At 33.2% G+C, this 14,050-nt stretch overlaps 3 protein-coding genes across 3 annotated transcripts in view; 2 read left to right on the top strand and 1 right to left on the bottom strand.

Annotated features, from left to right (window-relative positions):
* LOC104706973 (phosphate transporter PHO1-like) overlaps positions 1–33 on the top strand; it is a 4,694-nt gene extending 4,661 nt beyond the window's left edge. The window contains exon 10 of the mRNA XM_010423219.1: positions 16–33. Coding sequence (XP_010421521.1) covers positions 16–33 — 18 coding nt within the window. The remainder of the gene's footprint in view (positions 1–15) is intronic.
* On the top strand, positions 39–1,046 carry LOC104788408 (phosphate transporter PHO1-like). Its single transcript, XM_010514153.2, has 3 exons — positions 39–340; positions 410–546; positions 639–1,046. The coding sequence occupies exons 1-3, from the start codon at positions 44–46 to the stop codon at positions 727–729; spliced, it is 525 nt and encodes a 174-aa protein (XP_010512455.1). The 5' UTR covers positions 39–43; the 3' UTR covers positions 730–1,046.
* LOC104788398 (long-chain-alcohol oxidase FAO3) lies at positions 1,123–5,123 on the bottom strand. The gene is made up of 3 exons (XM_010514149.2): positions 4,646–5,123; positions 4,139–4,411; positions 1,123–2,999 (listed from the first exon to the last, which is right to left on the bottom strand). The coding sequence occupies exons 1-3, from the start codon at positions 4,862–4,864 to the stop codon at positions 1,242–1,244; spliced, it is 2,250 nt and encodes a 749-aa protein (XP_010512451.1). The 5' UTR covers positions 4,865–5,123; the 3' UTR covers positions 1,123–1,241.

The raw sequence follows: 14,050 nt of genomic DNA, 5'->3' as shown, positions 1-14,050 counted from the left end.
TTTTTTTTAATCAAGTCCCTTAAAACCTCTTAACTAACATACTATGAGCATTAATTTACAGTGTATAAGGAGATGGTGGGACGAATCAAACAGTGATCATCTAATAAACATGGGGAAATACGTATCAGCGATGGTTGCAGCCGGAGTTCGCATAACCTACGCGAGAGAAAGCACAACCTTGTGGTTAACCATGGTGCTTGTGAGCTCTGTTGTGGCCACCATTTACCAATTATATTGGGACTTCGTCAAGGATTGGGGTCTTCTAAACCCTAAATCCAAAAATCCATGGCTAAGGGACAATTTGGTTCTCCGGAACAAGAACTTCTACTACCTCTCTATTGTAAGTCTATCACATAGTCATAACGTGTTTCACAAGTTAAGATCTTCAACTAAATGATGAGTTGTTCAGGCGTTGAATTTGGTGTTGCGAGTTGCATGGATCGAGACAATAATGAGATTCAGGGTAAGCCCTGTCCAGTCTCATTTGCTAGATTTCTTATTGGCCTCCCTTGAAGTCATTCGTCGAGGACACTGGAACTTTTACAGGTAAAAAATGTTCACCTATGTTAGAGATTACTCTGTTAAACTTGATTATGGATGTTAATAAAATAATAATCTTTTTTTTTTTGTAATTACAGAGTGGAGAATGAACATTTGAACAATGTTGGCCAGTTTAGGGCAGTGAAGACCGTACCATTACCGTTCCGTGACATGGACTCAGACGGTTAAACAAAGATAAGGGTTTTATACTTTGGAGGGTTTAAGTCTTGAACCAAGTTCCAAGGATATGAAGGAAGCATTTCGGATTTTGCATCGATGTAACCATATCGAGGAATAACCTTTGGGAAACTCTCGAAATTGCCTAACCAATTTATCCTTTAAAATATGAAACATGGGACTAATGAATTCTAGAACTGTTAAACCCTCCAAAGTGTAAAACGAACATCACAATTTAACTTCCTAGTTATATCTTGATTTCTGTAAATTTTGATTTGAGTTTTATTTTCAATAAGTCTTCTTTTTCTAATAAAAATAATGTCACTATCTGCTCAAGTTATATATTTACAATTCTTCTTGTTTATTTCTTAGTCTATTTAGGGTGAACATAATTAGTAGCCGACGAGTCTTTAACTGTTAATTATCATATTCGTCACACATAATTTGACTTTTGATTAATAGGAATAACTTTACATCTAAGATAAATACGAAATTTTATGCAAGGATATAGAAACCACTTAGCTTTAATGAGATATGCCAGTGGTCATAGACTTAGCGATCCGTGTGGAGATACAATAAGCCGTAGACATGACTGTGATCATAGGATTAACACCAACAGCACTAGGCAACGCACTTGCATCGCACACAAACAACTTCTCAGCTTCCCAACTCTCTCCATTCACATCTATTGCACCTTCTTTTTCATTTTCTCCGATCCTACAGCTTCCCATCTGATGAGCTGAGCAATAAATGTTCCATTTCTCAGTCATCCCCTTTGGCCCTTCCTCTGAACTCACCGAGTCCAAGAACTCTTCGATCGATTTCTCATCAACACCTTTGCATTTTAGTATCTGCCCGTCGCTTCTATGAGTTCCCACTTCCTCTGCTCCAGCTGCAATTAGTATCCTCAACGACTGTCTAAGCCCGGCTTTGATATTTTCTTTATCGGTTTTGTCCACGACGTAGCTTATCCTTCCTTCGGTTTTCACTTCTCCTGATCCACGATCTCTAACTATCGTTATGAGACTCGCGGTTCTTGAGTATCTAGACATTCTCGTCTTCAGGTCAAGCCCTGAGGTCCAAGGAAATAGCACCGAGAATGAACCTGGTCCTAACGACGCTGTCTCTATGATGGCTCTAACTTCTGAATCTTCTGATAACACTTTGCTTACTGATGTTATGATCCCACCTTCGTAGGACTTGCCCTTGAAACTGAGACTAGAAGATTCCTTCTCCGGGAAGTAACCCCACGACATTAAAGTAGGGTGTAGGTGAAGGTTTTTACCGATGTTTCGGTTTCTCAACCCGCTCGAGATCATCAGAGGAGGTGTTAAAAGAGAACCCCCTGCTGAAACCGTAACTTTAGCTTCGATCTTTAGCTTCTTTGCTATGTTTCCGTTTAAAGACTTCGCCATCACTCCCAAACATTTCATTTGCTTGCCTCCTACGTTACTACCCTTCTTTTCGAGTATGAGTCTCTCCGCTTTACATCCCGTTAGAACCACAGCGCCGTGACTCACTGCGTCTACAAGCCAGGTCTGGTCGCTTCCTTTCTTGTCTCCTTGTCTACATCCATACCCACAAGATCCGCAATAATGACCTTCTGAGGAGTTACGCGCCACGTTTTCGACATGAACCCCAATATTTTCACAACCTTTTCTCAAAATCTGATTCTGAAAACTCTCCATTTCACATTTCTCCGTGACACCCATCCTTTTCCACACGACGTTCATAGCCGAAACATAGTCTTTAGTACCGTAAAAATGTATCTTTTGATCCTCTGACCATTCTTGAAGAACCGACTTCGGCGTTTTGATACACGCAGACCAGTTCACAGCAGATCCACCGCCTACCGTAGCTCCAGCCAAAACCATAAGGTTCCCATCAACAGTTGGGAGAATCCCTCCATTTTCATATAGTTTGTCCATGCCAGGACCTTCGTAAGGACGATAATCCGACGGCGTATAGTAGCTTCCTTTTTCAAGAACAACCACTTTCAAACCAGATTTTGCTAAAACTGAAGCAGCCACGCCTCCTCCTGAACCAGATCCGATCACCACAGCGTCACATTTGATTCTGATGGTATCCTGGTCCATATCGTGGTCAGCTTTAAGGCCTTTTCGAGCTAGTGATTCGAGGAGAGTCTGCTCTGTTTCATTCATAGTCTCCACTATACCTTTCTCAAGAGGTCTTGCTTTATAGGTTTCAGATGGTTTGTTTTCGTCAAGATTCACGTGGTAGCCTATTGCTTCCCATGCCGGGTTTTCACCTTTTGGACTCACCTACAATTAAAAAAAAAGCAACAGATAAATCAAGAAATTCTTGAAGATTTATATAAGTAGCTCTGTTTTACGTAAAATCATACTGAAATATAAAGGCGTTTAATCCGAATTTTCTGTTTTGGTATAAGATTTTCATTTTTTTTTGGTTTTGTTATGCCTTTAGTAACCAAATTGAAAGAACAAAAAAATCTATTTACATAGCTTGATACACTTGAGATCTAGCTTTTTCATATTTGTGGGACCAATTGTTGATGTAAAGTAAATTAGTAACTTTTGTAACCAAATAACAGTGAAATTAGTAGTTACATACGCTAAAGTAAATTTCGTATAAATTAATAATTGTTTGGTACGGTTTTAAATTTAAGCTTTTCTATTTTTCTAATTTGTAGATATTTGGAATATTAATAATAACCTAAAATAAAACATATTATATAGTATGAGTGTTGGTTTAAAACGATTTAAACTTGTATAATTTTTACTTTAAAACATATCATTAATTTTAACAGAAGATACGTGTTTCAGTTCTTTTGGCTCTATTTGATTTCACTTTTTGGATTTTGTAGTTANAAAAAAACTATTTAAATAGCTTGATACACTTGAGATCTAGGTTTTTTCATATTTGTGGGACCAATTGTTTATGTAAAGTAAATTAGTAACTTTTGTAACCAAATAACAGTGAAATTAGTAGTTAGTAAGTTACATACGCTAAAGTAAATATCGTATAAATTAATAATTGTTTGGTACGGTTTTAGGTTTAAGCTTTTCTAATTTGTGGATATTTGGAATAATAATAATAACCTAAATAAAACATATTATATAGTATGAGTGTGTTAGTTTAAAACGATTTAAACTTGGATGATTTTTAATTAAAAACATATCATTAATTTTAACAGAAGATACGTGTTTCAGTTCTATTGGCTCTATTTGATTTCACTTTTTGAATTTTGTATTTTTGTTAAACTTTGGATTTATAGTAAATATTTAAATCTTAACCATAAGATTCAGTTTCCGATTACTTGGATAGATTTTGGACTAGTTTATCCGGATTGAACAACAAAAACTATATATGTGGTTCAGTGGTTGAGACAAAGTCTTGGACTTGGTGTAACAAAAAAACAGAGAGGATTTGAGATATATACCCGAGAGAAGAAACAGAAGAGAAAGACAACTTTGATGTAGACAAAACCAGCTCTAATAGGAGTTAAAATCCAATTTCTGAATTGTTTCTGAATTACTCTTTCCCTCTTCTCCAATGACAGCTCACTGAACTTCTCAACAAAAGGCCATCTCGTGACCAAACACTCGGTTCCACAAATGAGCAAGGTCCCAAGCCGAGTAGCAAGCAAGAACAATATAAGCCTAGTAACAAGATAAGCTTCCATCGTCCCTCGTTTTGTGAGCAGCTCAATACTCTGCATCCATTAAATAACAACAAGTCTTTCACTTTTTTACACAAAACCTAGGGTTATATTTTTAATAACTCAATATTTTTTTTTGATATTTTAGGGTTTATGGAGAACCACAAACAAATCATTCGGTCACACGTTCTTGATTTATGTTTTTAAAAAACCAAAAAAGAAAAAAAAACTTTGAGCACTTGAAAAAAACAGAGGATTGAGTCGGTGAACAGAGAAAGTATGTTGTACCTGGCGAAGGACAGGAGTTTGTGATCCCGAAGTTGAGTAAAACGACCGAAGAGCCTCGGTGTTCCGGTGTTTATTAGTATCACCTGCACCGGAGAGTTCTTCTGGCGGTGGTGGCGCCACTGGAGGAAAGATAGCTTCACAAAAGCTAGCTAAGGTTTCCATCTCTGCCGCCTTGATGTCTGGGAGACCAAATTTTCCGGCGATTTTTTGCTTACCCATAATTACACAATTCGCTCAAATTTGAAAAAACAAAACAGAACAAACTGAAAGGTTTCTTAAAGTGTTTTCGAAGCGAAATCTTCGTTATGATACATACGGACACAAGCTTACAGCTGTCTGCAATATATAGAAATAGTTAAATAAACCAAAATTGCTAAAAGAACCCTCAAATCTTGTTTTAATTCTATTTTGATGATTATAGTTTTTCTATTTGTCGTTTTAGAAAGTAGATGTACCTATTTGTGGTGATAGTAGTAATGATGATAATAGACAATTTTAATTGTATATGAAAAGCGTTTTAGTAGTTATGATGATAATTGACAATCTAATTGTATAAGTAAACTACCAAAATATTGAGGATTTTTTGGAAACGATGTATATAAACCCACGTTGTTGTTTCTTTCGATTTCTAACTTAAATGCCAAATTTCATTAGGTGTCATACGATGTTGATAGAGTGTATATCTTTAAGGGACCTCATGTCAACTGTATCTGAAATAGTGGTTAATAAACTAAACAATTGCAAAATATAGGGACTAGTATGCAATTAGTAGGCACTCGTATGGGTGAAGTCTATTTCAGTTTTTTCCTAAGATTGCAACATGTGAAAACAACGGGCAACTATACGAAAGGATTGGTAATTAATGATTAATTAATGATTGGAAAAAGTAACAAAAGTTTAGCAAACGAGTGGAGAAGAAATCACGTGTGATGCTCTTATTTGTTTATTTTTGTTTGTTTGTTTGACTACTACGATGCTCTAGAGACCACAATTTGAAACTTGTGATAGCTAACTTGTGAGTTAAATGCAAGAGCCCCCATAACGTTTTTTTAGCTTCCTTTTTGGTATACGTGTACTCGATTTCTTCTCACAAATTCGAATTATTATATGTAGATTTAAATACGAATCTACTGGCTTTCTTATTCGGCATACGTGTATCACTTTATAAGTACACGTAACCCTAAAAACAAATACTAATATACAACGTTGCCGATCCTTTACAAAATACATATACATTAAATAGAGTGGTAGTTTGGCAGTTTGGGCAAGAAACTAGTTTTACATTATTTATTTTTATTTATTTATTTTTTTTGGCAAACACTAGTTTTACTTCGTTCTAAGTTTCAGATATACTAGGTTTTACCCGTGATACACCATTGATTTATTATTTTGTTGATATGATACTGTAATGATTTAGAGGTGTTTGTAGTCGATGGTGATTATATATATATATATACTGTTAACGGTTGTAAGTAGGATTTTGTAGAAACTCTTGATTTGCAAGTTGAGAATATAAATTTTACGATTTGGTTAGTTATGATTTAGGAATGAATGATATGACATATTCTTATTATGATTCTCAACTGATATTATTGGATTAATAGTGTACATTTAAAGCTAATAAGATCTTACCAAATATGTCATCGTTTATTAAACGCAAATTAGATATTTATTAAGATGTATTCATCTTGAATTAGTTGCTATATTATAGAGATTTGATTAAGAAGATGTGATTACATAATTTGTGTTATCATTCTTTTTGTCAAACTCGGCCCTAGAAATTCGGCATGCAAATTAGATATTTCCTAAGATACAATGGGCATTAAGCGGATGTAAATAAGTACACTATAGATTAAAAACGGGCCCAAAATATTCGGCAATCTTAAGGAGGATCCGGGTAAATGAATCAGTTATAATTTTAGTTAAAAACCCAACCTGAAGTTGTCAAAAAATGATGGCACCCTATTGTACTCCAAAAATGTATTTCAAGCTCTATATGTGGATATACTTGTTTGGTTACAAATATAGTTAGACAATTTTAAAATTATTTATCCATTTTTAAAAATTCCTGAAAAAAATCTAAAATTTTAATAACTTTTTGTATTAAATAATAATTAAAATAATGAAATATAAGATTAAATAAAAGTGAAAGGAGAATTATATTTTAGTCTAACATATTGATTTAAATTAGGTAGATAGATTTTAAGAAATTAATATTATCAAATAAGGAAATAATTGTGATTAGTTGTAAGAATTGTAGAGAATTTAGTTGAGACTTGTTTGGATACAATGATAATAGAGAATGACACAAAAATCTACTGCAAAAATGTTAAGATAGATAATATACGCTGTGTTATATAGTATTATCGCCTAGGCGTAAATCCATGAAGATGTATGAGATTTTAATCCAAATTAAAACTATATGAAGAAAACGAAGAAAAACATTTGTCTTAGACAAAATAAATAAGATATAAAATGTTGCTAAACTGTCATAACCGATACAGAAAGGTTTGCAGTAAACTTTTTATTGTTTTAGTTGTTCACTTGTTCTACATAACTAATAACAAAAATCAAAATAGTGTACTGGTTTAGCAACCATGTGAGCGATTATCTATATGAAATTATCTCATTTAGTCATCGAGTATTTCATGAAGGGGATGATTTTTTTCCATCTAATTTTAAAAATACTTTATTGATTATTAAACTAAATTCAAGTACCGTTGCTCAGAGAACTAAGAGCATCATCAGCAGAGAACTAATTCACCGTTGCTTAAAGAAATAAAAATTTAATATTTTAATATATAACTAATAAAAAATTGACAGCTGTATAAAATGTATGAAAAATGTTGCTACACTGTTATTTAGTGGTTCTCTTCTTTCCTCTCTCCTTTTGGAAAATTTTTATTTTTTTATTAAAAGAATTTAGGAAGCAACTTTCAGTAAAGATAGTTTAACAATAGGTTAAACCTGCGCTACGTCGCAGATATTTTTTGTTATATATTTTTTATTTCATATATATATATATGTTTATTTTTATTTCAGACTTCAGAGCCATTCCCTTGTACAAAACAGAGCCTCCATTGTCTCGAGCCTCAGTGATTTCTTATACTCATCCATCTTCCTTGCTATTTTACGAAGAAAAACAAAAAAAAAAATCTTCAAAGTGTGTTTTAAAGTGATATATGTGATTATTGATTTTGCGTATTACTAAGAATAACTAAGAAAGCTTGTCTCTCTCTTTTTCTCAACTTCCCATTTTCTCCTTCATAATTCCGGTGACAAAGAAATTGAATCCTTTGGAAGAGACTAATCAATGGCTTTTTCAAGAGATGACAACGACATCTAGACTTCTGAAGCCGATAAAGCTCAAAATTTGACTTCTTAGCAAAAATTAAAAAAATATATTTTTAACCATCCAGGGGCCTTCTACTGGGAAAAATATTCGAACCAGGCGCTATGGACCTGAAGCCTCGAGAGTTTTAATCAAAACGTCTTACGCCGCCACAGTTACATCAAAAAATACACCATTTTTTTTGACATAACACTAATTTATTTCTTTATTTTTTTGTCATCAAACACTAATTTATTTTGGTCTCTAAATTATATACTCTATTACATATCTTGTATAAAATAATTCATTTGCTCAGTTATAAATTGATACTTTTGCAATTTATTCTTAAAAATATGTTTTGAATTTACATTTCTAAAATATCATAGAAAATTAAATTCTATATGAAACAAACTACAAATGAGATGATAAAATGCTTACTAAGTTTCTCATTTCATTAATATGTTCTTAATTCAAATGTAATCTTTACAGTTTAGAATGATGATATTTTTATAAAGTTAAAATATAATCACAAGGATTAAAATATAACTGAATGAACCTAATTTATTTGAGAGATAATAAAAAGAATATGTAAAATGCACCGATCATAATGAAGAATAAAAACATGTAGGAAAGAGAAAGACACTTGAAAAATGACATGACAAGTGGCAAACAAAATAAAACGAAAAAATGAAAAAAAAAATCAAGTAAGCGGATGCAAAGAAGGGCTTTGAACTTGGCACCTGACAATTAGCATAGGGCACACTATAACCAACCGAGCTAAGGGATAATATTTTTAGCTGATTACATAAATAAATCTTATTGTCGTGTGGGGGACGTGCCCCACCGATGATGCCCTGGATCCGCCCTTCCGTCGTCAGAATGAAACAAATCTCTGATTTAAAATTTAATATATGTCTAATTTAGTGAACGATTCCAATACTTTCCTTTTGAGCTAAGTGAACGATTTTCCGAGCTTTATTCCCGTCTTCGAATATTCAATGATGACCGCAGAGACGTAAGTGTATTATTGCCTTATTTAGATCTCGCCTTATGCAAATCTCTCTTTTCTTATTCCAACGGCGATGATTTATAAGGTGAGAAATAGAGAAATAGTGAATTTACAAAACTACTATAATCAGATCCAAGAAAAAACATACTTTCCTCACGAATCAATACAGAACAATATTCTTGGAAAAAAAAATCCCAATTCGATACGAAGCACACAAACAAAACTTTGATCAAATGTTTAAAAATTTCGGTTAAGGGGCCTTTTCTACAGGGTTTTAATTTCTTTTTGGAATCTTAAATATTGACAGGTAAACAGAATCTAAGCTGACATGTATTAATGTTATAATTTTATTGGTTAGCTATTTTTACTGATGTGTCAGCTTCTGCTTTAATATAAAAATTGAGCTGTCAGCACCTGGTGAAAATCCAAAAAGTTTTATTGTATTGATATACTAGAAAAGTAAATAAATATTGTATACTTTATATGCTTAAAATTTCAAGGCTTGGACTCATGTAAGAGTCAAAGGAAAGAGAAGTATTAAGGCGATATTAATCGATATGTATGATACATAATGTATCGATACTTAAAACACAATTTCGATGAATTATTTATTAAAATGGCGTATTTTGCAGCAAATGTATGGGAATCAGTGGAAGCCAATCAGTTGCCTTTAAGTCAGCATTTGCATGTCATGCAACAGTCAAGAGTGGTCATGCAGTTCCCATCTAACCAGTCAAGTGTCATCGAAGCATCTGATAACAAGTCAGACAAAAAATAAACTCTATCTATATTATAATTAGTTTTAGTGTAACCTAAGCTAAATATGATTCTTTACTAATAATATATGTTCTGATCCCAAATGGTTTGGTTAGAAGATTTCCTCTGCCTAGGTTATCGGTACATAAGGGCATATCTAATGAGATGACTTATTAATAAAAAATTAATATACTGATGAAAGATATAAAAAAGAAAGAAGAATCATCTTTTTTTTGACAACAACTTACAAGATCGGCTTAGAGCCAATGAGACGAGACATCATTTACATAGATAATAAGGTGCGCTTCGGAATGAACTCGTCGTGCTAGATTATCTGTTTTACTATTCTGCGAGTGAGGAATCAAGATTAACGAGAAAGACGTGAACTCTTCTTTATCTTCCTAAATATCCTCCAAATAAGACGTGAACGCTGGCCACTCTAAAGGTGAGGACAACATCTTCACCAAGTCGGAGCAGTCGATAAGAAAAACAACATTATGGTTATCCGCTCCTATCATGCATCGCATGGCCCAAACGAGGGCTTCAACCTCTGCATGAAGCGGGGAAAGACTACGACGAAGATTGGCTGCCCCCATAGTAGGGACCTCCCCTAGAGGGAAGAGCAAAACCAACTTCGGCCTGCATATTGATCTGTCGCTTTCGAAGAGTCATCCACATAACATAAATAGCTAGTCTGACGCCTATCAACCAAGAAACCACTACCACCATCCAGAATTATCCTTGGGACCGCAAGTGGAGGCTCAGCCACGCCCTCTAACTGTACCATAGACCAAGCTCTGAATTCCTCCTCCGCTAACCGTAAGATCGCTTCTGGGTTTGAATCCAGATTACTAAAAAATTTATCATTTCGGGCTTTCCACAAAAACCACAAGAACCATGGATAAATCTCTGGAGTAGAAATATCCGAGAAACGCCAAAAAAAGAAATTCATATTCATATAGACCGAATCTGAAGGGAAAACCCTTGGACGTGTCGGAAACTGAGATAAGGCCCACACTTGCCGAGCCGGTGGACATTCAAACAGAAAATGATTAATGGTCTCCTCCTGCAATCTACAAATCACACACTGGGTATCACAACCCAATCTGCGCTTCCGGAGATTAGTAGAGACGGCCATACAACCGGTAACCGCTTGCCACAAAAAGTGCTGAATCTTTGGAGGATACTTAATTTTCCAGACAAAAGCATGTAATTTTGTAATATGCGGCAGCAATGGTCTAATTTTTTTAAAGCAACCATGGAGCGTTGCTGCCGTTGGTTATGGTCTAATTGTTTGGTAATGAAGACATGTTCCGCTTTTACAAATAAAAGTACAAATAAATGTTACCGCGATTTTCAAGGTGTTGGCGTAAACTACTTGTAATCTATGTTTTTGAAACTGTTGTAACTTTGTGCATTTCAAGGCCTCGCTCTTTTGGGAAGTCTATTATAATAAAATTTCTGTTAATAAAAAAAAATGTGGTTGGGCACAATTAAAGATGTGTAATTAATTAAGTAATAATGTAAAGCAAAATAACGTTTTATTCCATTTTTAAGATAACCCACTTGTTTATAGACCATTTCTGTTAATCAAGTTACTTCCATAAAAGCATTTCGTTTGGTTAAAGTATTGGTAACTTAGAAAAACGACTAATATTTTTTCTCAACCAAACATTAATCTAGAAAATAACTCCAAGATTGGTTGTCCAAACCGGAGGATAAGAGTTTACAAAAGAAGTCTCAGAAGATAAAGATCTCGAAGAACGAGCCAGACAATCTGCCCGTACGTTTGACATCCGTGGAATCCTTGAGAGCTGGAAGAATGGGAAGGATGGTTGGAGTAAGTTGAAATCGTCCAAAAGGTTGGAGAAAGCGGGCCATTCATCAGGAGACTGCACCATCACCACTAATTCTGTGCAGTCCGTTTCAAAGCTCTGACAGTCAACACCCGACGTTAGTAGGGAATTCCTCGCCCAAATCAAAACCTGATACTCCGAATGTAGAGGGGAAGGACTGCGACGTTGACTCGGTGCTACAACTATTTTTTTTTTATGTGTAAGAAGATGTGTTTTTCACAAGTTCTACTTGCAAAGAAATAATAAATGCGATAGTGCCAATTGATTATACTGTTTTAACTATATATGTGTTCAGATTAATTGATTAAAACATATATCTTATAGTTCTTTTAAAACTATTGCTAATATTCTTCTTGTTCATTAGTATTCTTCCGTTTTAATATAAATGATGTTTTAGGGAAAGTTGTTTCAAAGTAATTAATGTGTTCAATTTTACATGCAAAAAGTTAAATGTTCGAGCAGATTTATCGTTATAAACAGTGAAATTTCTTTAAATATATATATGTAGTATATATTTAATTATACATTTGTAATGTTCTTTTAGTAATTAAATCATTGTATATGTGACATTTATCCAAAAAGTTAATAAAATGATTTTATGTGTGATTAGTAACAGTCTCTTTCTTTTCAATCTTTACTTTTTTTTTTATTAATACAATTTTGTCAGATACCCTCGTCCACAAGTGCTTTTATGAAAAAAAATGATCAATTATAATTTTCATCATGTTTTCTTATTGGTTGAATTAAATTAACTTCATGATATTTTGTGTAAAAGAGATAAATTAAATAAATGTTTTGTGTCTTTTTAATTGGTGTATCAAAAACCTTAAACATTAATAGCTTCAATTACAAGATAGCTTCAAAGTACTAAATTACCAGATAGCTTCAAATAATCATGCCGCAAGCCCAAAAGAAATTTAGGCTATCAAATTAATGAAAAACAAAAAAAAGAAGCAAAAATAGGTGATTTAGAGCTTCGAACCCATTACTTCAGCATCAATTTTTACACCTTTTACCAACTGAGCTAAAGGAAATATCAGAATATTTAGAACCGTAAAATTAATTATCCCGTAAATGGTCGCAAGAACATGCTTAGGTGACTTGGCTTTAGCTTGGTTGGCCTCAAGGCCGGCTCTGCACACTAGATACAACAATTACTGCATAATTACGAAAACAATCAACATGTAATTAGAAATTGTGCCCCAATATCTCTGAAAATTGTAAAAATAAATAGAAGTTAAGTTTGTAACTCGATAATTATTTTTAATTTGTAATCAAATGATTAAACGTTCATTTTCTACCATTTTTCTCGCCAAAATTTGACTTTGAAAACTCGCATTGCTTTGCGTTTGCAGCATTAATGGAGTATAAATTGTCCACAAATGATATACTATATATATATGTATATATAATGTTATACTAGAATCATACGAAAGTACTACAGAAGTTATAAATGATTTCTTACTGTTTCCCATCTTATATTCGAATTTGAATTTCTTTCAAGTATATATTAACACTAATTTTTTTATTAAATTAACACTAATTATGTTTGTTTAGTACGCATATAATTTCATTTAGATCCATTCACACTAACGTCTACTTTTCTTTGTCGAACAGTTCGTCATTATCATTTACATGTTGCAAATAACCACAAATTGAGAAAAGGAAAGACTAAATAAGTAAAAACCTCGTAGAGCCCATGGTTTAGCACGCGGTATATCATGGACATAAATAGTAAACTGTAAACGACAGAACTAAACACACAAATGTCAACAAACTGAATTCAAGCTTTTAATACTACAACCCAATATAACTAGCTACAACATCATTTTTGTTCAACATAATTAGAATCCAACTGCCAGATAGTCATCACAAACTGAAGTTTTCAATCATTGAATTGGTGCCACAAAAAATTGGACGATATTATCTCTAAAGATAAGAAGAAAATAAAAATAGAAAGTTTCTTCTTCCATAAAAAAAAAAAAGCCCTTTACTCAATTGATGACCTCATAAATCGTTTTTTTTTCCTTTCTCAAGTAAGAAGTCATTCATACAGTACTAAAACATATATTCACATACGAAGTTATATTATTTTTCAAACTTCATCGCCAATACTATGAAAAGCATAATACTTTGTTCTAAAAAAAAAAATGCATATATGAATTGAAAGGCATGCATGTCATATGACAAAAAGAGAGAAACACAACTGTACTAAGTATTGGAAGCATAGTAATTTGTCCCTTACAATTATGTCGATTAATTATTCGTCAATTTAATAAATTGGTTAGGATGCAATAACTTTCTAACGCTTTTGGAGAAATATGTACAGGGCAAATTAATAAAAATGTAACCAGAAACCTCTGATCATGAACGTGTGAATGTCAGAATTTGATGAGGTGGGTTAAATAACTACAAAAAAAAAAAAAAAAAAAAAAAAAAAAAAAAAAAAAAAA

Source organism: Camelina sativa, chromosome 1 (genome assembly GCF_000633955.1).
Source record: "Camelina sativa cultivar DH55 chromosome 1, Cs, whole genome shotgun sequence".
Classification (NCBI taxonomy): Eukaryota; Viridiplantae; Streptophyta; class Magnoliopsida; order Brassicales; family Brassicaceae; genus Camelina; species Camelina sativa.
The sequence above is the reverse complement of the archived record's forward strand: the minus strand, read 5'-3'. Positions and strand labels throughout refer to the sequence as shown.

Excerpts from the sequence above, each read along its gene's own strand:
- LOC104788408 (XM_010514153.2), top strand. The coding sequence starts at position 44 with ATGAGCATTAATTTACAGTGTATAAGGAGATGGTGGGACGAATCAAAC. Across the intron at positions 341-409 it reads ACTTCTACTACCTCTCTATT|GCGTTGAATTTGGTGTTGCG; the intron begins GTAAGTCTATCA and ends TGAGTTGTTCAG. Across the intron at positions 547-638 it reads GGACACTGGAACTTTTACAG|AGTGGAGAATGAACATTTGA; the intron begins GTAAAAAATGTT and ends TTGTAATTACAG.
- LOC104788398 (XM_010514149.2), bottom strand. The coding sequence starts at position 4,864 with ATGGGTAAGCAAAAAATCGCCGGAAAATTTGGTCTCCCAGACATCAAG. Across the intron at positions 4,412-4,645 it reads AAACTCCTGTCCTTCGCCAG|AGTATTGAGCTGCTCACAAA; the intron begins GTACAACATACT and ends TAATGGATGCAG. Across the intron at positions 3,000-4,138 it reads TCTTCTGTTTCTTCTCTCGG|GTGAGTCCAAAAGGTGAAAA; the intron begins GTATATATCTCA and ends TTTTAATTGTAG.